Genomic DNA, 21782 nt, shown 5'->3' on the forward strand with positions numbered 1-21782 from the left:
GGGCCGGTACAATCCTCAGGCTCTGGCCACCCCTGCCTGGCTCGGGGACCCTCTGTCTAGTGCTGTGCTAGGAGGGGGTGAAGGGCAAGATTCTGGAGCTGGGTTGCCGGGGTTCAAGTCCAAGGTCACACGGTAGCCTGTCAAAGTCACTCCGTGGCCAAGGACAAGTAACCTTGGACAGGTCACTTCATTTCCTCACCTCTGCAGCTAAGGTAGCCATTGTACCTACATTCCAGGGCTTTTGGCGAGCCTGGACAGTAGGCCACCAACACATAGACATCCTTGTGTCTTCGGCCTCTTTGTTTCCTGACTTCCCCCAATTAGCATTTGAACACCTTCAAATTCCTTCCATTGAAAACTGAACACCCTCCTGGGACCAGGATTCATTTTTGTCTGCCTCTTGCAAGGAGCTGCTTGATCTGCTCCTGCCTCCAGCCTCGCTCTGGCCACCTGCCCCTCTTATCCCTGTGTTCTAACCACAATGAGTGTATGGAGTTCGAACCTGACATTGGGCTGGAGCCACGCACTGGCTGAAGAAAATGTCATAGAAGATGACGTCGGTCTAGTTGGTGTCTGCCCAGTATGGGCACTGACCAACGCCAGACAGACATGGGCTCAAATTAGGGCTCAGCCAGTTTCTACCTGTGACTTAGGCAAGTCCCTTAAGCTCTCTGAGCCTCAGTTTACTCACCTACTGATTGACAGAATAGTACGTGCTTTATAAGGTCCTGTCAGGATTAAATGACCCCTGCAAAGCACCTGCCACAGACTCTTGACGCAGGAAAGACTCCATAAACGAGAGGGGCTGTGGCTGCTGGCTATTTATTCCTCCCAGAAGCCCGACAAGGCAGGAAGGGTGAGTTACCAGTAACTGTCCCTCCGGCAGCCCTGGGAGGGGGAGAGGGGGGACAGGAGAGCAGGATGGGGAGCGGGAGCTGGGCTTTCTGGAACGGAGATGCCAGTGCCTCCCTTACATGAGAGGCCACCGGCTAACAGCAGGTGCAGCAACCTTTCCAGGGACCCTTACCATACGATTCGTCGCTGTCAGAGGACTTAATGCTAATCAGGATGTGCTGGTCCAGCAGGTACTCGGGGTCAGAGATAATGGGCTTCAGCTGCACAGAGAAGGGGACAGGGTTAGAGCTGACTCCCAGGGGACACGATCATCGTGGTGGGAGTGACCGTAGAGCACAGGGAGCTTCTGTCAGGGTGCCCTGGTGGGATTATAGAGGGTACAGAGAGGGTGCCGTCAGGTGACAGGGATGGGTGGAGGGTCAGGGGGCCCCTTAGGTGCTGTGGGGGCAGCGGGTGAAGCTGGAGAGTGAGGAGGGGGCTGGGAGCCAACTAGATAAAGAGGGGGAATGCCAGGACCAGACAGGCATTCCAGAAAGTTCCATCAGGCTTCAGGATGCCTCAGCAAGGAGGCGGGTGGGATGGAGACCCTGAGGGAGGCGGCAGTGAGGTGGAGAGGAGGGACAGAGGCAGGAGGAAGAGCAGGTCTTGGTAGCAGGGAGGATGTAGGGCCAGGGTACCCTGGAGTCCCCTGAACCAGACGGGGGTACATGTGTTATATGGACGGGGATGCTGGCATCTTTCACAACTTGACCGGAGGAGGAGATGGGCCATTTGGTTGCCACATGGGGCAGCCGGGAGGGGAGGAACGGAAGGGTCGGGTGGGTGGCTGAGGCAGGATGTCACCTTGGAGACCTAAGCCACAGGGATTCAGGTAGTGAAAACAGCCCCATTATGAGGACTTTTGACAGCTATGGCCTTGTGGAGGACCCCGATCAGAAGTGCTCTGCAATTAGGAGACCCTGTGACGTGGCCTAAGAACGGGTTCCAATCAACAGCCCCCCAAAACTGCCCATGTCCCACCCAAGCCTTAGGAGAGGATGGGTCCTTCCGCCTGTTTAAGGCCATCTTGTAAAGCTCACCTTAGGTGTCACCTCTGAGGGAACCTTCCAGGACAGCCCCTGGGACTCTTGCCGCATACAACAGATCTGCCTGGCCTGAACTCCCCTCTGCATACCCTTTCCTCATTATGTGACAGAAAGCCCCACAAGGTCCTACTCCGCCGCGCACCCAGCGTGAACACCCAGACGTGGCCACCGTCAACTCAACGTCACAAAAGCTTTTCTGGGTCCCAGGTAGAACACCAATTTTTTTTTCTACAAGAAAGAGGAACGTGTTGCCAGTATGGTCGGTCTGTGTGTTTTCAATTCCACCCTCTGCTATCACGGGGCCATGGACACGTCAAGTGCTTTCTGAACCCAGTGTTCAGGTAGGAGCAATGAACTCCTCTCTGCCCCTTCACTTGATCCCCCAAGCTGGGCTGAGCAGGTGAAAGGCCACTGCAGGAGGATCAGGACCTCGGGGCCTGGGGCCTGTCATCGCAGCTGTGTGGCTGTGTGACTGTGAACCAGCCTCTCTGGGATCTGCCTCAGTTTCCTTCTTTGCAAAGTCACATGGTCAGACAATTCCATCACTGGATCTCTTCCGTGATCCATTAAGGAATGCTGGGGCCACAGGGGCTGGCGAATGCCAAGTTCTCCCCGGCCACATCCTGTTCTTGACTTACCTTTGGAAGGGTCTCGCCAAACTTCACCACCAACTCCCCCTCGCTTCCTTCTTCATTTTCTCCCTCCTGACTCTTGACAAAACCTGACAGAGGACAAGAAGGCTGGTTTTCAACGAACAAACAAGAGCCAGACAGAGAAGACTCCTAGGGTCGCCCCACCCAGACCGAGGAAGATATTCTCCCTCTTTCATCTGTAGGGGACACAGCACTGCTTAGGAGTCAGGCTTGTGGGGGATTCTGTTTTGATGCAGGGGATGGTCATTTGCCAACACGGTTGGATTATTTTTAGGAAAAACTCAGAGACTTCCCTCCTTTTCAGCTCCTTTTTTGCAACAAACCAGGCAACAAAGAAATCATCACATCACAGGCAAGGAGATTAGGAAACATGACAGCTTGTCCCACGCCACTCAAGATAGCAGCCTTTCGAAATGCTAATTTAAGCTTCCTAATATGCTGTTTCCATAGAAATGTATGCAAATGTCTCGATAGTTTATTAAAAACACCCGCACAAAAATCCTCATCATTTTTGGAGGTGCCTTGCCCCTGCTTGGTGACTCGGGACCTGGAAACTTCGCGGAGAAGGCAGGTCTGTCAGCAAGACTGAGCCCGGGCTGAGTGGGAGAAGGAAGGGAGGGGAGTGGGGCAACTCCTCTTCTGGATTTCTGGAAGCGGCCGTCATCCTGTCCCAAAATGCCTCCTTCGATGGAGTTGATTCTGCCCCCCTCCCCCCCCCCCCCCAGACCATCTCGGCGAGGGGAGCTAGAAACCACCCAGATCTTGCCACAAAACAGCTTTAGACAATATGCCTAGAAATGTCACCCGGAAATGGTGTTTGCTAAACACAGTTTGTGCTAACTGCTGTCGGCTGGGAGCAGGCCGTCCATCTCTCGCTTGCCTGTGGATGCTCCAGAACACCTGAGAAAGATGCCCGTCGTGTACCAAGGAGCAGAGGACTCCGGAAGGAAGGACAGGTGGCTACCAGCGGCTGGTCAGGCCCGCCACTGGCCTCCGCGAGCTCTGGACCTCCGCCCAGGACCCTCGGGTTGAGTCAGAGCCCCAGCTTGGGGAGGGGAGGGACCCTCGGGGGCTACACTCGAGGGGCAAGGAGAGGAGCCAGCGGCCCGGTCACCTCCAAGGGCTGACGACGGGTCAGTGTTTCAGTGACTGTCCCTGCCTCTGAGGCTGCAGAGGCAGGATCACAGGCCGCCGGGGGGGTGCCCCCACAGTAACCACAGACTCCAACGCTCCCCCTGCAGACCCCCGTGAGGCCCATCTGTGAATCCTTCCCAGAAAGAAGAGGGGCGAGGCGCCACCAGTGAAAAGGCACCTAAGAGAAAGAGTCCTGCCTGCACGGCCAACAGGTAGCAGCTCGGCACCCACTTACTCTCTAAGCAGCTTGAGTGGAACTCCAGGTAGAACTTGGTCTGGGACTTGGTCTTCAGCGTGGCAAAGCACCTGAGAAACTCGATCTGCCCTTGGCTGTCGACGGTCCCGGGGCCTGGAACAGGTGACAACGAGATGTGGCTCCACAATGTGCCCAGAGAAGGTGAGGTCCAGGTGAAGGAGAGGTTTTCCTGAATCCCACCACGTGAGCTGAGCAACCGCAACGGTGGGAACGCCCTCTCTGATGTGCGGAGAGCAGGGTGGGAAGAGCAAAGACTTCAAGGAGCCAAGAGCCCGACGCCCTTAGCCTCAGTGCCTCAGTCTCCCCATTTGTTCTGGCAAAGAGAGCTTGTATAAAGGCTCTGGTCGATACCCAAATCTGTGTCGTTTCTAGGTCCGGGTAGCAAGGGCTCCCTGCTCTTTCTGCCTCTGGCTGACCTCCCTCCACTCCTTCTTTACCCTCACCCACAGTTGGCTCCTCATGGCATTCACGGAGGGGACTGTGTTTGCAAGTGTCCTCAGGCTGGCTTTGAACAAGGTCCATCCTTCCGTGTAAATTCTGAGCCACCCGAGAGCAAGGACAGACATCCCGGTCCTCCGTCCCACCCGTGCGCCCTTCTTTCCTTTCTATTCCTTTTCCCCCAGCTTTATTGAGGAATAACTGGCAAATGTGATTGTGCACATTCAAAGGGTGCAGCGCGATGCTTTGATACACATATACGCTGTGAAATGCTTACCAAGATCAAGACAATTCACACATCCGTCACCCACATAATTAACTGGTTTGTGTGTGTGTGTGTGTGTGGTGAGAATGCTTCAGATCTACTCCCAGCAAATCTCCAGTTTACAATACTGTATTATTACCTGTAGTCATCATGCTATTAGCTCCCCAGAATTTACTCATCTTGTAACTGAAAGTCTGGACCTTTTGACCTCCATCTCCCCATTTCCCGCTCCCTTCAGCCCCTGGCAACCACCCTCCTACTGTTTCTACGAAATTGGCGGTTTCTTCCAAGATCCCGCGTAGAGGTGATACCATACGCCTATGGTACTTTTTCTCTCTGGCTTATTTCACTCAGCTTTCTTTTATGTTCTTAAACCCCACAGCATCTAGACCAGGCTCTGCTCAGGAAGAGTCAACCTATGCTCAATCCAGGTCATGGGCCTTTGTGTCTTCTGTGTACTGGGTGCCAGTGGAGGGAAGGCAAGCCTGATACCGATGATGTGATGAGGGTCCTCACCGAGGGTGTGATGGCATCAGCCACCCCATCAAAGCTGCAGGAACTCAGAGAGATGGGAGATGGGTGAGAGGCCTGGGAGAGATGGAAGGTTCTGGAAAGACAGTGCTCAGAGCTAGCATGGAGACAGGGTGGTGGATTAAGGCTGTGTGGAGAGGGGAGGTCACGCTGCTAGAGTAGACGTTAGACCCAACAGCATGCAGAGGAGTGTCCCAGAAAGACAGTACTCCAGTCGTGCCCACGTCTTTCATGGCACGAAGGACACACAGTAATACAGGCTTTTCCTACCTGCATTGAGCCCCCCACTCAACCCTCCTAAATTAGCCCGGACTGTCTGCTGACCACAGAAGAGGGGTGGGGGAGGGTTACAGAGGAGGTGACAACATGGCTCCCCAGTCACCCAGGCCCAGGCTGGATGCACCACAGAGAACACCAGACCCCTGCTGGGATGACGGTGGCCTGGTGAGCCGGGCTGAGCTGGATTACTTGAAAATTTACCTGCAGATCTAAGTATTATTTACTCTAGCATTTCCCAAACTCAGTCACCACATCCCATCCTTACAATGTTCACCATCTCCGCCCACCGTGCACCCACGTGAATGCTGACTTAATATTTTCTTTAAATAGACTCACTGCTTAAACTTAGGCAAACATGTTTAAGTAAGAAAGGACACCACGAGACTGAATGAAAAACCAGCGTGGCTTGCCTTTACACAGAAGAGACAGATGCAAAACATGTCAAAATAAATGCATTACTCTCGAATGTTCATCCGTGGCCCACCCGGAATGGCCTTTGGTGGTGGACATGCCACACCTTGGAAACACGTTCACTTACTCAACTTTTTAAATTTTGTTTTAAAAAACATTTTAGGTTTATTTATTCACCTGAGGGAGAGAAAGTAAGCAGGGGAGGGGCAGGGAGAGAGGGAGAGAGAAAATCCCAAGCAGGCTCCAGGCTGTCGGCACAGAGCCCGATGGGGGCCCAAACCCACGAACCGTGGGACCATGACCTGAGCCGAAACCAAGAGACAGACTTGGCGGCTTAACTGAATGAGCCACCCAGGTGCCCCTCGTTTACTCAACGTTAAGGACTGCATTCAAACTGAGGCTCAGAAAGCTGACGTATCTGCCAAAGAGAACGAGCAAATGCTCTGCACTGAAACCATGATATGGCCTGACGTGGACTGTGGACTCGTCTGGAAGGATGAGCCCCCATCTACCACGGACAACAGATTGCTGCCATCAGAAGATGAGTGCCCGAAGCCTCTTGTCATCGCGGACGGCAGAGGGACGGACACCATCCACCACTTACCATTCTTGGAGACAAACTGGGAGGTGACTCCTGCCTCAAATGTGGCAAAAACAGGGCTGTGGTCACTTGTCATGATGTCGCTGGTGCTGCCTGCAGGGGAGGGAAGGCATTTCTGAGCAGGGAAGGAGAAGCCCTTTCTGGTCAAACCCATGGTAGAAATCAACTTGTACCTATGGAAGCCTCCAGAAATTTCATGATTTTATGCCTGTTAGTCCACTGGCCTTCCACAACCACGCTCAAAAGTCTCAGTGGAAGTGGGTGACACTCTCTCCTCCGTGGCAAAAATGTGCCTGTGCTAGTTTTTCCTCGAGACACACGAGTTTTTAAATAGATCGTGGAGCGTTCCGACTTTTCTGGTCTCAGCACTTTGTTGCACCGATGAGCTCACGGCCCAGTGTGGGATGGGGATTCAGGTCACCGAGCTCATCAGCAACTGACTTGGTGCCTTCCCCCATCCCACAATGCCTCGTAGGATTGGGAGACAGTGGAACGTGCAGTGTAGACAGAGAGTAGACAACTCTTTTAAGGAACATGGCGCTTGGAGGGAATGCAGTGAGGCATGTCTGGAGGGCGTAAGGGAAAGAACACAGCTCTAGAAATACCGAGTCCTAAGTGCTTATAATAGAGCCACGTGGAGCTGTCCAGCTGGGTACTCAAGGCTGGAGATTTATCTTTAGGTTTGGAGTCACGATGTTAGGTGGAAGCAGAAGCCATGAGGATGTTTGGGCTCCACAGGGGAGGTGTGCAGGAGGCCCGAGCTACACCGGCCAGTCATGGGCAAAGAGAAATAGCACAGGAGACCAAGAAGGCAGGAAGGCGATTTACATCCTTTCCTATAAAGTGTTTATAGATCAGCAAGACAAAGGGAAACATCTCACCCTTCAACCAACCAAAGGACACGGGCAGAAAATTCCGAAAGAAATATGGATGGCTACCAAACGTGGAAAATCATGCTCACTTGCTAACAACCATCAGAAAGACAGTTGAAACAACGAGACAGAATGAAAGAAGAGAACAAGGAGGAAGGCGGGGGTACTGGTCTGGGGAAGGAAGAAGGGATGGAGGAGAGGGGCCAGGAGAGGGGGAGGACACCCCTTCTCTGAGACAGAAGGGAAAAGGTAGGAAGGGTGCCAGCCTGAGTCACATTTGGATGTAGACAGGAAGAAGTCAGGGAGGGTCCAGTGCTGTGTGAAGCAGGGAGGCGGGGGAATCAGGACGAGCGTGGGGTGTTCTAGCGACAAGTTAGAGGGTAGACCAGCATTTTTAACAATATTTACATACGTATCAAGCAGAACAGCACTAGCAGTATGATGCCTGTGCCCCGAAAACTGGGAGGGCGATGGTTACCTGGGTGGCCTCTCTGTAACCACATACTGTATGCCCCCCTCCCACAGTGAGTCTGGGCTTGGCTTTGTGGCTTCTTTTGGCCAGTGGGACATTAGGAAATGTGAGACAAGCAGAGACTCGAAAAGCTCTTCCACATCTGGGACCCCCCAGGACCAGGAAGAAGCCTGGACTAGCCTGCTGGGTGATGAACACAGCCGAGTTACCACCATCGCCCCTGTTGACAGCTAGCTAACCGGCCAACCAACCCCCCAGTTTGGGTGGGCTCCTGGCCTGAGTGCGCCCGCCCAACACCAAAGAGAGCAGAGATGAACAGTCCCAAGTCCAGCCCAGAGAACTGTAAGCTGTCAAGTTTTAGGGTAGTTTGTTACGCAGCAGATTAACTGATACATCTTATTTATGTTAATCACCATAAGACTCAAGCTCCCAGCTGACCCCCATTTCCTGAGCTCTGGACATTCATTCCCTTCTCTTTCCTAATTTCTTGCTCACCCCCAAATCATTAAACTCTTCCTCCGCACCCTCCGGCCTTCAGTGAAATATCATTAGCAAAATTCCCTACGTCTTCAACTTTCCCTTCACATTCTATACCTGGTCCTTCCTCGGAAAATACCACAGCATCTCAACTAAGGGCTGTTTGTCTGCTTTGTCCCCATATGTGGGTCCAGAAAGTGGGAAGGTGTGTCCCCTTTGCTCCTCAATGCCACTTCCAGACCAATCTCCCTCTGTTTTCCTAAAAATCTCCACTATGGAGTTTTTTTGGACGCCAAGCTTAAAGAGCTTCAAAGCGCAGTAATGCTACAAGCCAGTACTTTCTCCTGAAAGCTCTCCAGAGACCTGCTGAATAAGGCAGATGGTGGCATCTTCCTAGAGACAAGGATTGGCAGGACTCATGGAGTTGCAGGATGTGGGAAAGAGGCACCACTGAGAAATGGGATGATTGACAATGGGTGGGATAGGAGTCTTCATTGGTCTTGAACGCGGAATAATTCTTTGGCTGTGGCTATGGGGGTGGGATGCTTTTCTGCACACCTAAAGGTGTGAAGTTTGTCTAGTGAAGTCATTTCTGGAGACAGAGCTCAGGTGCTAGGGGACTGTGGGGTGCATTCCTTCCCAGGGTAGTCACTTTGCTCCCCTCTGGGCATCAGGAGGCATGGACAAAAAAAAAAAAAAAAAAAAAAAGGAATGGAAATCAGTTCAACCTGTTGGGACCGGACTTAAACATGGGTGTTTGCTGGTCCCCAGAGAGAGGATGGGAGCCACAAAGGTGGCCACTGGGCAGCAGCAAGAACCTCCCTTTGGTGGGTGGTGTAGGGGTGAGGTCATGAACAGTCCACCAGGGGTCTCAGGCCAGTGACTTGGGATGGGAACAAGGATGGCCCTCCTTTGGATGTCACTGCCTGAAAATCTGCACTGTTTCAAAAATAATATCACAATGGTCAATCAGTAAAGTGTTCAAGGTAGTTCTGCTCTGAAATTTTAAAATTTATTTTGTATTTATTCTGAAAGGGAACGTGAGCGGGAGAGGGGCAGAGAGAGAGAGAGAGAGAGACAGAGAGAGAGACAGAGAGAGAGGGAGACACAGAAGCCAAAGCAGGCTCCAGGCTCTGAGCTGTCAGCACAAAGCCCAACATGGGGCTCGAATTCACGAAACCGTGAGATCATCACCCGACCTGAAACCGAGAGTCAGACGCTTAACTGACGGAGCCACCCAGGCACCCCTGCTCTGAATTTCTAAGTACACAGTGCAGAAGAGTTCCAAATAATAGGAATTAAGAGGTAGCTTTTAAGAATGAGCACTCAAGCAATTACGAATTCCTTCAGTATATCTTAAACTTCTAGAGCCAATAATTATTGAATTGTTTTGCTAACTTTTTCATAATTATTCATTTTAATATTGTATATTATAACTTTCTCATCAACGTAACTCAATTTATCTTTAAATCTCCATAAATACATACGCATATACCCATGGTATATGTTAGGTTGAACCATATGAATTTCCAATAGCTGACTATTTCTGACCTACAAAAATACCACTTTCGTGTGGTTCAAACCTAACGCGTTTTCAGAACAAGTCTGGGTTTCTTTTAAGAGGGGCTCCTTAATTCTGGTGTTTCCCAAATCAGAAGACACTTGTCATGCTGCAGCCTGAGACACGAGAGGATACGTCAGCTCCTTCGGGTCACCTGACCAGGGCTGCAGGGACTTCTCCCATTTCACAGAGACGGACTGCAGCCCGTTAGTTTCAGGGAGCCGAAGCTCCCAGCTTGTCACTCACCATAGGACTGACAGACCACATGCACCAGCGGGTAAGACTTCCAGAGGACTCGGTCACACCAGGAAGGCAGGTTGTATTTCATCTGTAAATCACAGTCACGAGTTTTGTGAGATGCCTGCTAGTTTGTTTAATAGGTAAGTCGGTAAAAGAAAAGATTATCATGTGGCCTCTGTAATCCTTGAATTCATGTGCTGTTGGAGCTTTATAGATTTTCCCCATAGGTGGCCTTCAAGCCTTTTCATTTGCCTTAAGTCCTGAGTCCACTGCTGCCCCCACACCGTCAGACGCCTTGGATTCCTGCTTTGGAAGATCGACTCACTTGGCCATGTGCTCATACCTATCCTCCGCATTATTTCAGAAGTTCCTGTTTTTATCTTCTCTTTTTTTTCCGACTCAGATGAACCCCACACATGGGTACTTTCAACCCAGTCTCTGCTTATCTTCTCCAGCTCCTTACTTTAATAACACACTCCAGCCACCCCTCCCATTCACACAGTCATCCACCTATCCACTTATCCAGCCAGCCAAGCATCTACTTATCCATCCATCCATCCATCCATCCATCCATCCATCCATCCATCCCTTTCACACAGCCATCCACCTCTCTACTTATCCCGTCAGTCAGCCACCTACTTATTCACCCAACTAACTGCCCATCTACCCATCCACCCACCTACCTACTCATTCACATATCCATCCACCCATCTGCATATCCATGTAACCATCCAATCAGTCAAACAAAATGTATTAAGACAAGCCCTCTCCCGGGCTACACTGGCAAGCGAGATGCTCACTGGGTGTGATAGACAAGGCACATTGGCAATATCCTTTATCCCTTTAAGTTCTAGCCCTTTCTGCTCTGCCTATATATATATATATATATATATATATATATATATTTATTATTGAGAGACAGACACAGAGCATGAGCAGGGGAGGGTTAGAGAGAGGTGGGAGACAGAGAATCCGAAGCAGGCTCCAGGCTCTGAGCTGTCAGCACAGAGCCCCAAGCGGGGCTCGAACCCACAACCCGCGAGATCATGATCTGAGCCGAAGTCGGTCGCCCGACCGACTGAGCCACCCAGGCGCCCCTCTGCTCTGCCTATAAATGTAAAGGCACTCACCATACAAGAGCCTACCCCTGCCATCTCTTTCAATTACTTTCCTCTTTTTATCAATTTTCTTTCAAGAGTGTTCTATTCTCATTGCCTCTACTTTTGGACCACCCATTTAGTTTCTTAAACTTGAGGTACAACTTACACACAGTAAAGGGTACTAACCTCACGTATACAGCTTGAGGAATTTTTATATTTGTACACACCCGTTTAACCACTACCCAGATCAAGATATAGAAAATCTCCATCATCTCAAAAGGTTCCCTCATGTGCCTCTGTGTCCACACCACCACCTTGTAGAGGTGAACGTTATGGTGACTAATGCCTCTACTGATTAATTTTGCTTAACCTTGAACTTATAAATGGATTCACTCAGTACATATCATTTGATGTCTGGCTCCTTTCACCTATACTGTTGTCTGTAGAAGTTTATTTGCTGCCCTGCTGTGGTTGTATTCCATTGTATGTATATACTGCATTTATCTACTCTACTACTGACAGAAATAGGGCTGTTCCCAGTTTTTGGACATTGTGAACAAAGCTGCAATAAACATTCCTGTATCTTCCTCTTAACAAACAAATGTACTACTCCAAAGTGGGAATTACCAGATCACAGGGTAGATTAGTTTCATAGATGCTGCCACACTGTTCCTCTTAGCGTTACAGTCCTCAGCACTGGCTGCCTCAAGAATGACTAGCGGAACTTTACAAAGATACAGAAGGCGGGGCCTGCCCCAGGGCTCTTGCATCAGAGCCTCCGGGGATGAGGCCCAGAGAGCTGCATTTCTGGAAAGCGGCACCAGAGTCCTCTGCACCCACTTGGTAAAAAGCGACCCTCATCCTCCTGAAGTCTGGATTTCACCTCCAAGACTCTGCAAACTGTTTTTCAAGTCCAGTAAACCTTCTGGGCCACAAAGCCAGCTCCTCGGGCACGGTTCACGTGCAGGGCACATGCTCTCCCAGACTCACACTCCACACTGGCCACCACTGATCCTTGACAGTCTCTCACCCCCGGCTTCTGTGGTGCTGAGATGCCTGGCTGGTCCTCCGGCCACCTATGCGAGCACTCATGTCCCATCTCCTTCCTTGTGTCTGCTTCTTCCTCTCGCCTTCGAACACAGGTGGCCCCCAAACCTGCCCATGGTTGTTCTCTTTGCATCCTTCACTTACTCCCTGACAACTCACCCACCCCCACGGCTGTGCCCATGTTCTCTGCGGGCACAACTCCCCATCTATGACCCAGTCCTTGTGTCTCCAGCGTCATCTACTATTCTCAACTGTCTTCTAGAGGTTTCCTCTGAGATCGTCGGCTAATATCACACACTAAGTCTGAAGACAAGCTCTATTTACCCCTCCGCGCCTGCTCCGCCTTCTGATTTTCATTTCTATCAATGGCAATCAGATCTGCCAACACGTCCTTTCTTTCCTCTTGCTTTTCGTGGTCTGTTCCCGATTCTGACTCAGGCCCCGGTTGCTCAGCTGGAAGGACCATACGGCCTCCTCGCTGGTTCCCTGTATCCTCATCCTCTACACAGAGGCAGACCGGCCTGTGCTGTAGATCGCTGCCATGCTGCCAGCCCCCGGCAGAACTTTCAGTGGCTTCCTGATGCCCGTCAAACAGATTAAAACCTTAACTTGGCATCTAGGACCTCCCTCACCCCAGCTAAACCCCCGTCTCTTTCTCCGCATGCTCGAGTCAACCTGGACACGGTCTCACTGCCCCCCCCCCCCCCATGTCCCCACGGACCTGCCCTGACAGTGCTAGGGGGCTGCAGGTACACAGCAGCCAGTGGACAACTCACGAGCAGGTGTCTTTCCCTGCAGGTGTCTTTCCCTGCGGGTCTCGGCCTCATTCCTGATAGCAGACCTGGATCTCCTCTCGTCCTCCGTCTAGTTTCCTCCATTGGCTCCTGCTTTGTTTTGGCATCACCCTCCCCCTTGAAGTTCTCCTCTTGCCCCGAGCCCTCTGGCAACATTCTGAACTGCTCTCCATTTCCTTAGGTCTCCAGTAACCCCAGAAACTGGAAAGCACGCCATTCCGCACCTGTAACCCCTCAGGGCCTGGCCAGGGCGCTGGCTTCCCTCGGTCAGGACCCAGAAGGTGATGGATGCCAGAATTTCCTGTCTCCCTATCTGTCCCAGCAATTCTTTCAAATGGAGATGATAAGCCTCATCCCTTGTCCTGTCCACTTTGGAAATCCAAGCCGTCCCTCAGGCACCAGCCCTGGGCCCTTTTGAGAAGCCTCTCCTGATCTTTCCTTGCCCGGTAGGTCATGTCCTTCTCTGACTGCTCCTCTGTGCATTCGGCAACATCATGTTCTATCTCTGGTTAGTCGCTGTGTGTTGTCTCATCATCTTTGATCTCCTACCACCTAGGAGAGTGCCTAGCCCATCACAGGTCATCAGTTAAGTATCTGCTGAGCAAGAACGAATGAAGGTTTTATTGCAGCTTCCCTGAAACACCGTTCCTTGGAACACGAGGGGCCTCATAACATAATTAGTATTCCATGACCAATTGAGTTTGGCACACAAATTTCACTGTGGAGAACCACAATGCTCACAAACCTGTAAAGGCTCTGGTAAGTCCTGCAGCAAAGAAGCTTGTTTACTGATGATTCACTTGGCAGATGAGCAAATAGATTTGATCACAGAACTTTGGAAAGAGCTTCAGGACCCAGTTATAGAAATACTTTAAACCCTCTCAGAATCTTAGACTATCTGGACAGAAGGTAAATCCTCAGTGTCACGAGTCCGGTTCCTCGTCATGGGCAAGTGTGGCTGCCCAGCCTCTCCTTAGAAGAGGTTTTTGCTCAGTGATGCCAATCAACACACGATCGCTAATTTTCCTTTTTTTCCTGTTGCCTAGTGGACGAGGATGCTCAACGGTTTCCTGCTCGTCTTTGTGGGAACGGACACAAGAGGGGTGAGCTCTGCAAGGAGGTGGTGATGGAGGGTCAGGGTGACGTCTGTGAAGAGAACTCACTCACCCCTGTGGCTTTCTGCTTAGTGTAGGCGTATTTGTCCCGAGTCAGTCTTTCAAAACGGTAGGTGGGCGCGAACGTGATTTCTTCCTCCTCTGAAATCAAACAAAGCCTTGGTTTCTGCTGTGATCCCTGTTTCACGTCTGGCCACACTGCCTTCCTCTCCAGGCATAGTCCTTCCCCGCACCCCACCCCACCGCCAACCCCGGGAGGATATTCCGGGAAAAGGGGAGATGGCGATGGCTGGAGAGGGCCCAGGAACAGAGAGCCGCAGCTCTTACCAAAGTGCAGGAAGACTTTCTGCTCCTTCCTCTCCATCAGCAGCTGGTCGTGGGACAGGAGGTCTGCGTACTGCTGCTGCTTGATCTTCTGGACAATGGTTTCTGCCTCCTGGAGCAAGGACACAGCCGGGCCACTGGTGAGACGTCCCCCGTCCCAAACAGGAGGAGGCCCATCACCACCCACCTGCCTGGAGCCGCGGACTCTGCACCAGACCCTGGTCCTGCGGCAGCCCGGTTGGCTTTCCTTAGCACTCAACTGTTTTTTGCTTTTTTTTAAACGTTCATTTATTTTGAGAGAGACAGAGAGAGAGAGATAGCGAGCGCGTGCGCACGCAAAAGCACGAGTGGGGGAGGGGCAGACAGAGAGGGAGACAGAGGGGGAGACAGAGAGGGAGCGAGAATCCCAAGCAGGCTCCGTGCTATCAGCACAGAGCCCGATGTGGGGCTCAAGCTCACGAACCGCGAGATCACGATCTGAGTTGAAATCAAGAGTCAGACACTTAACCGACTGAGCCACCCAGGTGCCCCTGGCACTCAACTGTTTATAAGGAAAACTCCACAAAAGTAGTTAACTGTCAACCTGATAACACAAGCTTTGGCCGTTCCAAATTTGTAGAGGGACATTTTACTTTGTCACACGGATTTTTAGTATTCTTTTTAACACTTCATTAGCGGGTAGGTATGTTTCCCTTGCTGTCTATGGGAACCGAGGCAGCTTGTTGTGAGGCCACGGAAGGACTTGAAACCCCAGCCCCTGAATCTGTGGGCATCAGGACTCCCTGATCCGGGCCTGGACCTCCAAGAGTCAGCGCAGCATCAGTGGGATGGAATCCAGCCGTCCTTTCTCCCCGGACTGTTACCTCTGCTCTGGTGAGTGCCCTTGGCAGACCTCCCGGTGAGGAAATTTGTGGGGTTCCTGCCTAGTCCTCTCCCATCTGCCAAGATGGAGGGAGCGGTGGGGACGTAAGGGGCATAAACAGACCCTCAGTTCCTCCTCAGTCTCTGCCGAGCCTCTGGGGCAGCAAGAGGGAGAGGCGAGATGCTTGGGGAAACGTGGGGGAAGAGGAGTGAGAAGGTCTGGGCTCAATCCCAACTCCCACTGGTCAGAAACTGACTCCAGGCTATTTCTTAGCCTGTCGGTGCCCCAGGGTTCTTGCCTCTCTGCTTCTGCCCTCACGGGATGTGGTATGAAGTTTCTCCATCCCTGGCAGGGACGTTCAAGCTGTAACCAAGGTCTCTGGGCAGACTGCACAGCTCTGCGCCCAGGCCTGCGCCCCCCACCTTCCCAGAAAACACTTTGCACTGCCTGAGCGAGCGAGGCATGTCTGTGTTAGGTGGCCCTTCTGACCACTGCTCAGTGGACCGTGCCTGGGCATCCAACGTAAGTAACTTCTTCCTTAGCTGGCCAGTGACCAACACCTAGGCAGAAAATTGTGCTGGTCTCCTCAGACCTTAACAGTTCCTGGAGATCTGGGCTGAGCCACTAGAGGACCAGAACGGCTGGGGCAGTTGTGTGGGAACTAAGTGTGAGCAGAGGTAAAGTGTAAAGAAAGGCAGGGGTTCCATGACAGAACAGCAGAAGAGTGTTGAGTCCCAGAAGGGGAGTAGTTGCCTTGGCCCAGCTCAGTCTGTGCCTCCATGGCCCCATGCCCTCAGCTCACTCAAGGGAGCCTCTGTCCCATGAAGCCCCAGCCCCAGCCCCAGGTGGGCAGCTCCTTCCCAGGCGGGTGGCCCCTTCCCCAGGTGGACAGCTCCTTACCCAGGTGGGAAGGTCCACACGGTAGTTCAGATCACCAAGCCAGAAGAGGTGCGTAAAGCGGTGAGTGATGTTAAAAGGACTCAGTTTTTTGTCTCCCAGAGCCAGAAACCGGAGAATGTTCATATAGTTTTGGTTTCGCCTATTTAAATGAAAAAGCAGCTATGTAGCATGAGGCTGTTGGTCCCTTACGTCACCACGGTAGCAGGAAATCAGAGGGAGCTTGGGGGGACTGAGCCTTAACTCTCCGGCCCCTGCTGCAGCGAACCACCTGCACGTGCAGGTGGGGCACAGCCAGGATGCAAAGGGCCTTTCAGGCAGAAATGGGAACACATGGCAGGGAGCCTCCCGGAGCATCCATTTAGCAGGGAATTGGAATCATGATTATTCTAAATAGCTGTCTTTGTGCCTGGGCCAAATGAGCCACATGGGCTTTGATCTGTAAGGATGCCCGGATGAGGCTTTTCCCTTTAGAAATGGAGCGGGATTTAGGCATCTATCAGATGAATGACATAAGGAAATGTGTGTTCCATCCTCCCGACAAAATTCACCCACACGAGAGGTCCCTCCTGTGCCACAGTTACGGGAAAAGCCGAGGGCTGAACAGTAGTTCTGGTGTTTAGGGATGTGAGGTCTGCCTGGGCCTCCCGGGAAAGGAGCTCCGTTACCTGAGTTTCTTTTCGCTTCCAGAAGTCAAATGGCTGTTAACAAAGCCCAAGGAGGTTCCGTTGAACATAAATGACACCCCCACGGCTCCCTTGTTCCCTAAAGGGAGGGGAGAGGGAAGAAGTCAGTCACACAGGCAAGTTTACCAAGTGGCGGGAAATCAAGGTGAAGCAATGTTCTTAATAAAGAGGGAGAGGGGCGCCTGGGTGGCTCAGTCGGTTAAGCGTCCGACTTCGGCTCAGGTCACGATCTCACGGTCTGTGAGTTCGAGCCCCGCGTCGGGCTCTGTGCTGACAGCTCAGAGCCTGGAGCCCGTTTCAGATTCTGTGTCTCCCTCTCTCTCTGCCCCTCCCCTGCTCATGCTCTGTCTCTCTCTGTCTCAAAAATAAATAAAAACATTTAAAAAAAAATAAAGAGGGAGAGAAGCAGGCATGGGAAAGAGATGGACAAAGGCAGAACAGCTCCATCTGGAGTGGGAGATTCAGCAGGTGGCAGGAACTGGGGTGGGGGTGGGGGGTGCAAGACATTCCTCCAGGACAAGAAAACCCGGTAAATGGCCTGCAGCCTTGGGAGATTTCAGCACAGTGCAGGGAGGAGGCTGCTGGTCTGAGCTGGCCTGGTATCTCCCTCTAGGGGAGTTATCAGTTACCCCAGAAAGAAGCCTTGGGAAGATTCAGAAAAAAGAGCCCAGGGCTGGGGGGGGGGGGGGGGGGGGGGGGGGGGCTGACCTTCCAGGTTCCTGGTGGGACCAAAACTTGAGACCACCTCTTTTTCTTCAATTTTTTTTTTTTTAATGTTTATTTATTTTCGAGAGAGAGAGAGACACAGAGAACAAGCAGGGAATGTGCAGAGAGGGAGACACAGAATCCGAAGCAGGCTCCAGGCTCCGAGCTGTCAGCACAGAGCCCGACGTGGGGCTCGAACTCACAAACTGCAAGATCATGACCTGAGCTGAATCGGACGCTTCACCGACTGAGCCACCCAGGTGCCCCCACCTCTTTTTCTTAATTTCAATCTATTCTAGACTAGCGGTTCTCAAAGTGTGTTCCCCAAACAGCCACAGCAGCATCGCCAACAACCGTCAGAAGTGCAAATTCTCAGGCCCCACCCCAGACGTGCCGAATCGGAAATTCTGGGGGTGGGGCCCAGGAATCTGGGTTAAACAAGCCCGGTAGGTCAGGGGTAGGCAAACGCTAGCCCACTGCCAGAGAAAATGATCTTTACATTTGTAAAGAGTTGGGGGGAGAAAAAAATCAAAAGATTTGGTGACACAGTAAAATGATACGAAGTTCAAATCTCAGAGTCCATAAGGAACATTTCATTGGAACACAGCTATGCCCACAGAGCTGAGTAGTTGCAACAGAGGCGGCATGATCTGCAGAGCCTGAAATATTTACTGTCTGGCCTTTTAGAGGCAAGTTACCCAACCCCTGCTGTAGGACATTCTAACACACACGGAAGCCTGAAAAGCTGCTCTGGCCAATACCGTAGGCTTGAGCTGTGCGCACACTGAACACTTGGACTGTGGCTGGTCCCAACTGAGGTGGGCTTGAATGCAACAGAGGCATTGGAATTTATAAGCCTCAGTAAGAAAAACAGAACGTAGGGGCACTTGGGTGGTGCAGTTGGTTAAGCGACTCTTGACCTCGGCTCAGGTCATGATCTCTCGGTTCGTGAGTTCGAGCCCCGTGTCGGGCTCTGTGCTGGTGGTGCGGACCCTGCTTGGGATTCTGTCTCTCCTCCTCTCTGCTTCTCGCCCACTTGTTCTCTCTCTCTTTCCCTCTCTCAAATAAAGAAAACTTAAAAAAGAATTAAAAAAAAAAAGAAAAACAATATAAAATACTCATTTTCATATTGACTATCTATGGAAATGGTAACATATATATATTTTTTTAAGTTTATTTATTTATTTTGAGAGAGACAGCCAAGTTGGGGAGGGGCAGAGAAACAGGGAGAGAGAGAGAATCCCAAGCAGGCTCCACGCTGCCAACGCAGAACCTGATATGGGGTTCGAACCCATTAAGTCCAGAGATCATGACCTGAGCTGAAACTGAGAGTCGGACACATAACCGACTGAGCCACCCAGGTGCCCAGAAATGGTAGTATTTTGAGTGAATGAGGTTTGATAAAATGCTAACTAAAACTGACTTCACCCGTTTCCTTTTACTTTCTTGAATGTGGCTCCTGGCAAATTCGTAACCACCTACACGGCTCACCTTCTGACTGGGCTGGACAGCGCTGGCTGGAGCCCAAGTTGAAGAACCTCAGAGACCCTGCGCCCTGCCTCCTCTGGACCAGGGTCTGCCTTGGCCACGATGGGTGGCCCAGCTCCCCTGCCCCCCAGGGAGCCTCTCTTTCCAGCTTTCTCCCCATCCTGCAATGTGGCCTGGGCTTAAATCCCTGCTCATCACTTTCCTGCCATTGTGCTAGGGACAGGTTAAGAAATGTCACTGTAGCCTCCAGCATCTTGTGAATGGGTCCAACGACAGTCCTTGTCCCCACAGGGCATTTATCTTATGGGATAGTACTCCTGAAGCAGTTAGCTCTTGGCCATGAACATGTACGTTCTCAAAAAGGCCTTAGTTCTTCTAAGGTGATGTCCACCAGCATTAGCCAACGAGCATTCCCTGAGCTCTGCCCCATGTTAACCATGGCTGGGAGCCATTTGAGGGGAGCAGTAGAGAGAGTAGAGGCCAGCCCCAGGGTTGGGGGAGGAAGGGAGGAGCTGGTGCATAGGAACCCCTTGGCCTCCAAGCTACCCACTAATGGCCACGAAGCTCGGACTCTGCCCAGACCTCATACCTCCCTCTCTGGCCTTGCCCCCAACATCCACTAGAGCTGTGGCCCAGGGGCCTCAGGGCCTTTGCTTCACTTTTCCTGCTGTGTGAACACTACCCATACTGACCCTTCCTTACCTCCGGGACTTGAGTCCCTCTCAGAGAGACCCCTGGACCCACCCCCATCTCAAGTAGAGCTGGGGCCTCACTGCCCTGTGCACCTTGCCAGCACGCTTACTCCTAGAAACCATCTTATTCTCTGTCTATCCATGCAAGCAAGCTGCTGTCTGCGTGGTCACTTGCCCAGTGCATAGCTCCGCACTGGGGGACACGGTGTCAGCTCTGTAGTGATGAATGAGAGCTGGGGCAGCAGCCGGAGGCGAGGTCTGGCTGAGATGTGGTTTTATCTTGTAGCAGGGGGTCCGAGCGCCTTACGTGAACTTGGGAAGGGGCCGGGGAAGGGAGACGGGCAGCCCAGGCAGGATGCAGCAAGGAAAGACAGGTTCCTGGGCAGCAGAAGGGCGTGGGCTTTGACAGGGCAGCTACGGAGACAGGAAGGAAGGGGGCAAGTGGGTGTGGACACGGGCAGCTTGCGGTTTGTCAGCAGAAAAGCCGAGAGAGCTCTCAACATCCTGTTGTCTCTGGGACTCTGTCCTGTCCCTGACTCCAACCACCAGAAACCACTAGCCTTGCCCTCAACTCCACCCACGGCCCGCGTGGGTGCATCTGCCCACACACACTCACCGACAGACTCACACATGCACTTGCGAACAGACCTGCGTGTGCACTCACACACACAGACTCACACGGACTCGGACTCGAACACGCAGACTTGCACACACACTCAAGCACAGACTTACACACATAGACTCGCATGTACGCTCACACACACGTACTCAGACTTGCGTACGAGGTAGACTCGTACATATAGACACACACACACTCACACCTTTACACCCACACGAAGACTCACGCTCACAAACACACTCCTGAAGTCCCCGGCTCTTAATTCAACTCTCTGAGGTGCCCTGACAGGTCCCCACAGGCTCACCGCTAAAACCAGCATTTCCACATCCAACCCGAGTCCTTCTAGAACTATACCAGGGGTTGAAAACATAAAGCCCGTGGGCAGGGGCGCCTGGATGGCTCAGTCGGTTAAGCGTCCGACTTCGGCTCAGGTCATGGTCTCACAGTTTGTGGGCTGGAGCCCCACATCAGGCTCTGTGCTGACAGCTCAGAGTCTGGAGCCTGCTTCACATCCTGTGTCTCCCTCTCTCTCTGCCCCTCCCCCACTCACACTCTCTCTCTCAAAAAAAAAAAAAAAAATTAAAAAAAAATAGTAGTGAGAGGGGCACCTGGGTGGCTCAGTCGGTTAAGCATCCGTCTTCGGCTCAGGTCATGATGTCACGGTTTGTGGACTGGAGTCCTGCGTTGGGCTCTGTACTGACCGCTCAGGGCCTGGCGCCTGCTTTGGATTCTGTGTCTCCCTCTCTCTGCCCCTCCCCCGCTCGTGCTCTGTCTCTCTCTGTCTCTCAAAAATGAATAAAATCGGGGGCGCCTGGGTGGCGCAGTCGGTTGAGCGTCCGACTTCAGCCAGGTCACGATCTCGCGGTCCGGGAGTTCGGGCCCCGCATCGGGCTCTGGGCCGATGGCTCGGAGCCTGGAGCCTGTTTCCGATTCTGTGTCTCCCTCTCTCTCTGCCCCTCCCCCGTTCATGCTCTGTCTCTCTCTGTCCCAAAAATAAATAAACGTTAAAAAAAAAAAATTAAAAAAAAAAAAGAATAAAATCGTCAAAAAATTTTCAAAAAAATGTAGGAATAAAAAATTTGTTTAAAAGCCTGTGAGCCAAATTGAGCCCCGACCTGTGTCTGCAGGCAAAGCTTTCTGGAACGCAGCTACTCCCATTCAAGTTCGTGCTACCCACGGTTTCTTTTGCGTCGCGGCTGCAGGGTAAGGAGCAGCACGGACCCATAGAGCCTAAAACATTTGCCATCTGGCCCTTTACAGCAAGTCCAGCAAGCCCTGTCCTAGGTCCTGGACTCTCAAGGTGGGGGTCTGTGGGGCCAGCAG

At 52.0% G+C, this 21782-nt stretch overlaps 1 protein-coding gene across 2 annotated transcripts in view; it reads right to left on the reverse strand.

Annotated features, from left to right (window-relative positions):
* The window catches only part of INPP5D (inositol polyphosphate-5-phosphatase D), a 124619-nt gene that overhangs the window by 13173 nt on the left and 89664 nt on the right, over positions 1 to 21782 (reverse strand). For both annotated transcript variants that reach the window (XM_047869461.1, XM_047869460.1), the window contains exons 14-22: positions 16938 to 17034; positions 16273 to 16411; positions 14514 to 14622; positions 14239 to 14327; positions 10137 to 10218; positions 6512 to 6601; positions 3963 to 4076; positions 2579 to 2661; positions 1028 to 1115 (exon numbers count right to left, since the gene is read on the reverse strand). In XM_047869461.1, the coding sequence (XP_047725417.1) occupies positions 1028 to 1115; positions 2579 to 2661; positions 3963 to 4076; positions 6512 to 6601; positions 10137 to 10218; positions 14239 to 14327; positions 14514 to 14622; positions 16273 to 16411; positions 16938 to 17034 (891 nt within the window). The remainder of the gene's footprint in view (positions 1 to 1027; positions 1116 to 2578; positions 2662 to 3962; positions 4077 to 6511; positions 6602 to 10136; positions 10219 to 14238; positions 14328 to 14513; positions 14623 to 16272; positions 16412 to 16937; positions 17035 to 21782) is intronic.

Source organism: Prionailurus viverrinus, chromosome C1 (assembly GCF_022837055.1).
Source record: "Prionailurus viverrinus isolate Anna chromosome C1, UM_Priviv_1.0, whole genome shotgun sequence".
In the NCBI taxonomy this organism is placed as follows: Eukaryota; Metazoa; Chordata; class Mammalia; order Carnivora; family Felidae; genus Prionailurus; species Prionailurus viverrinus.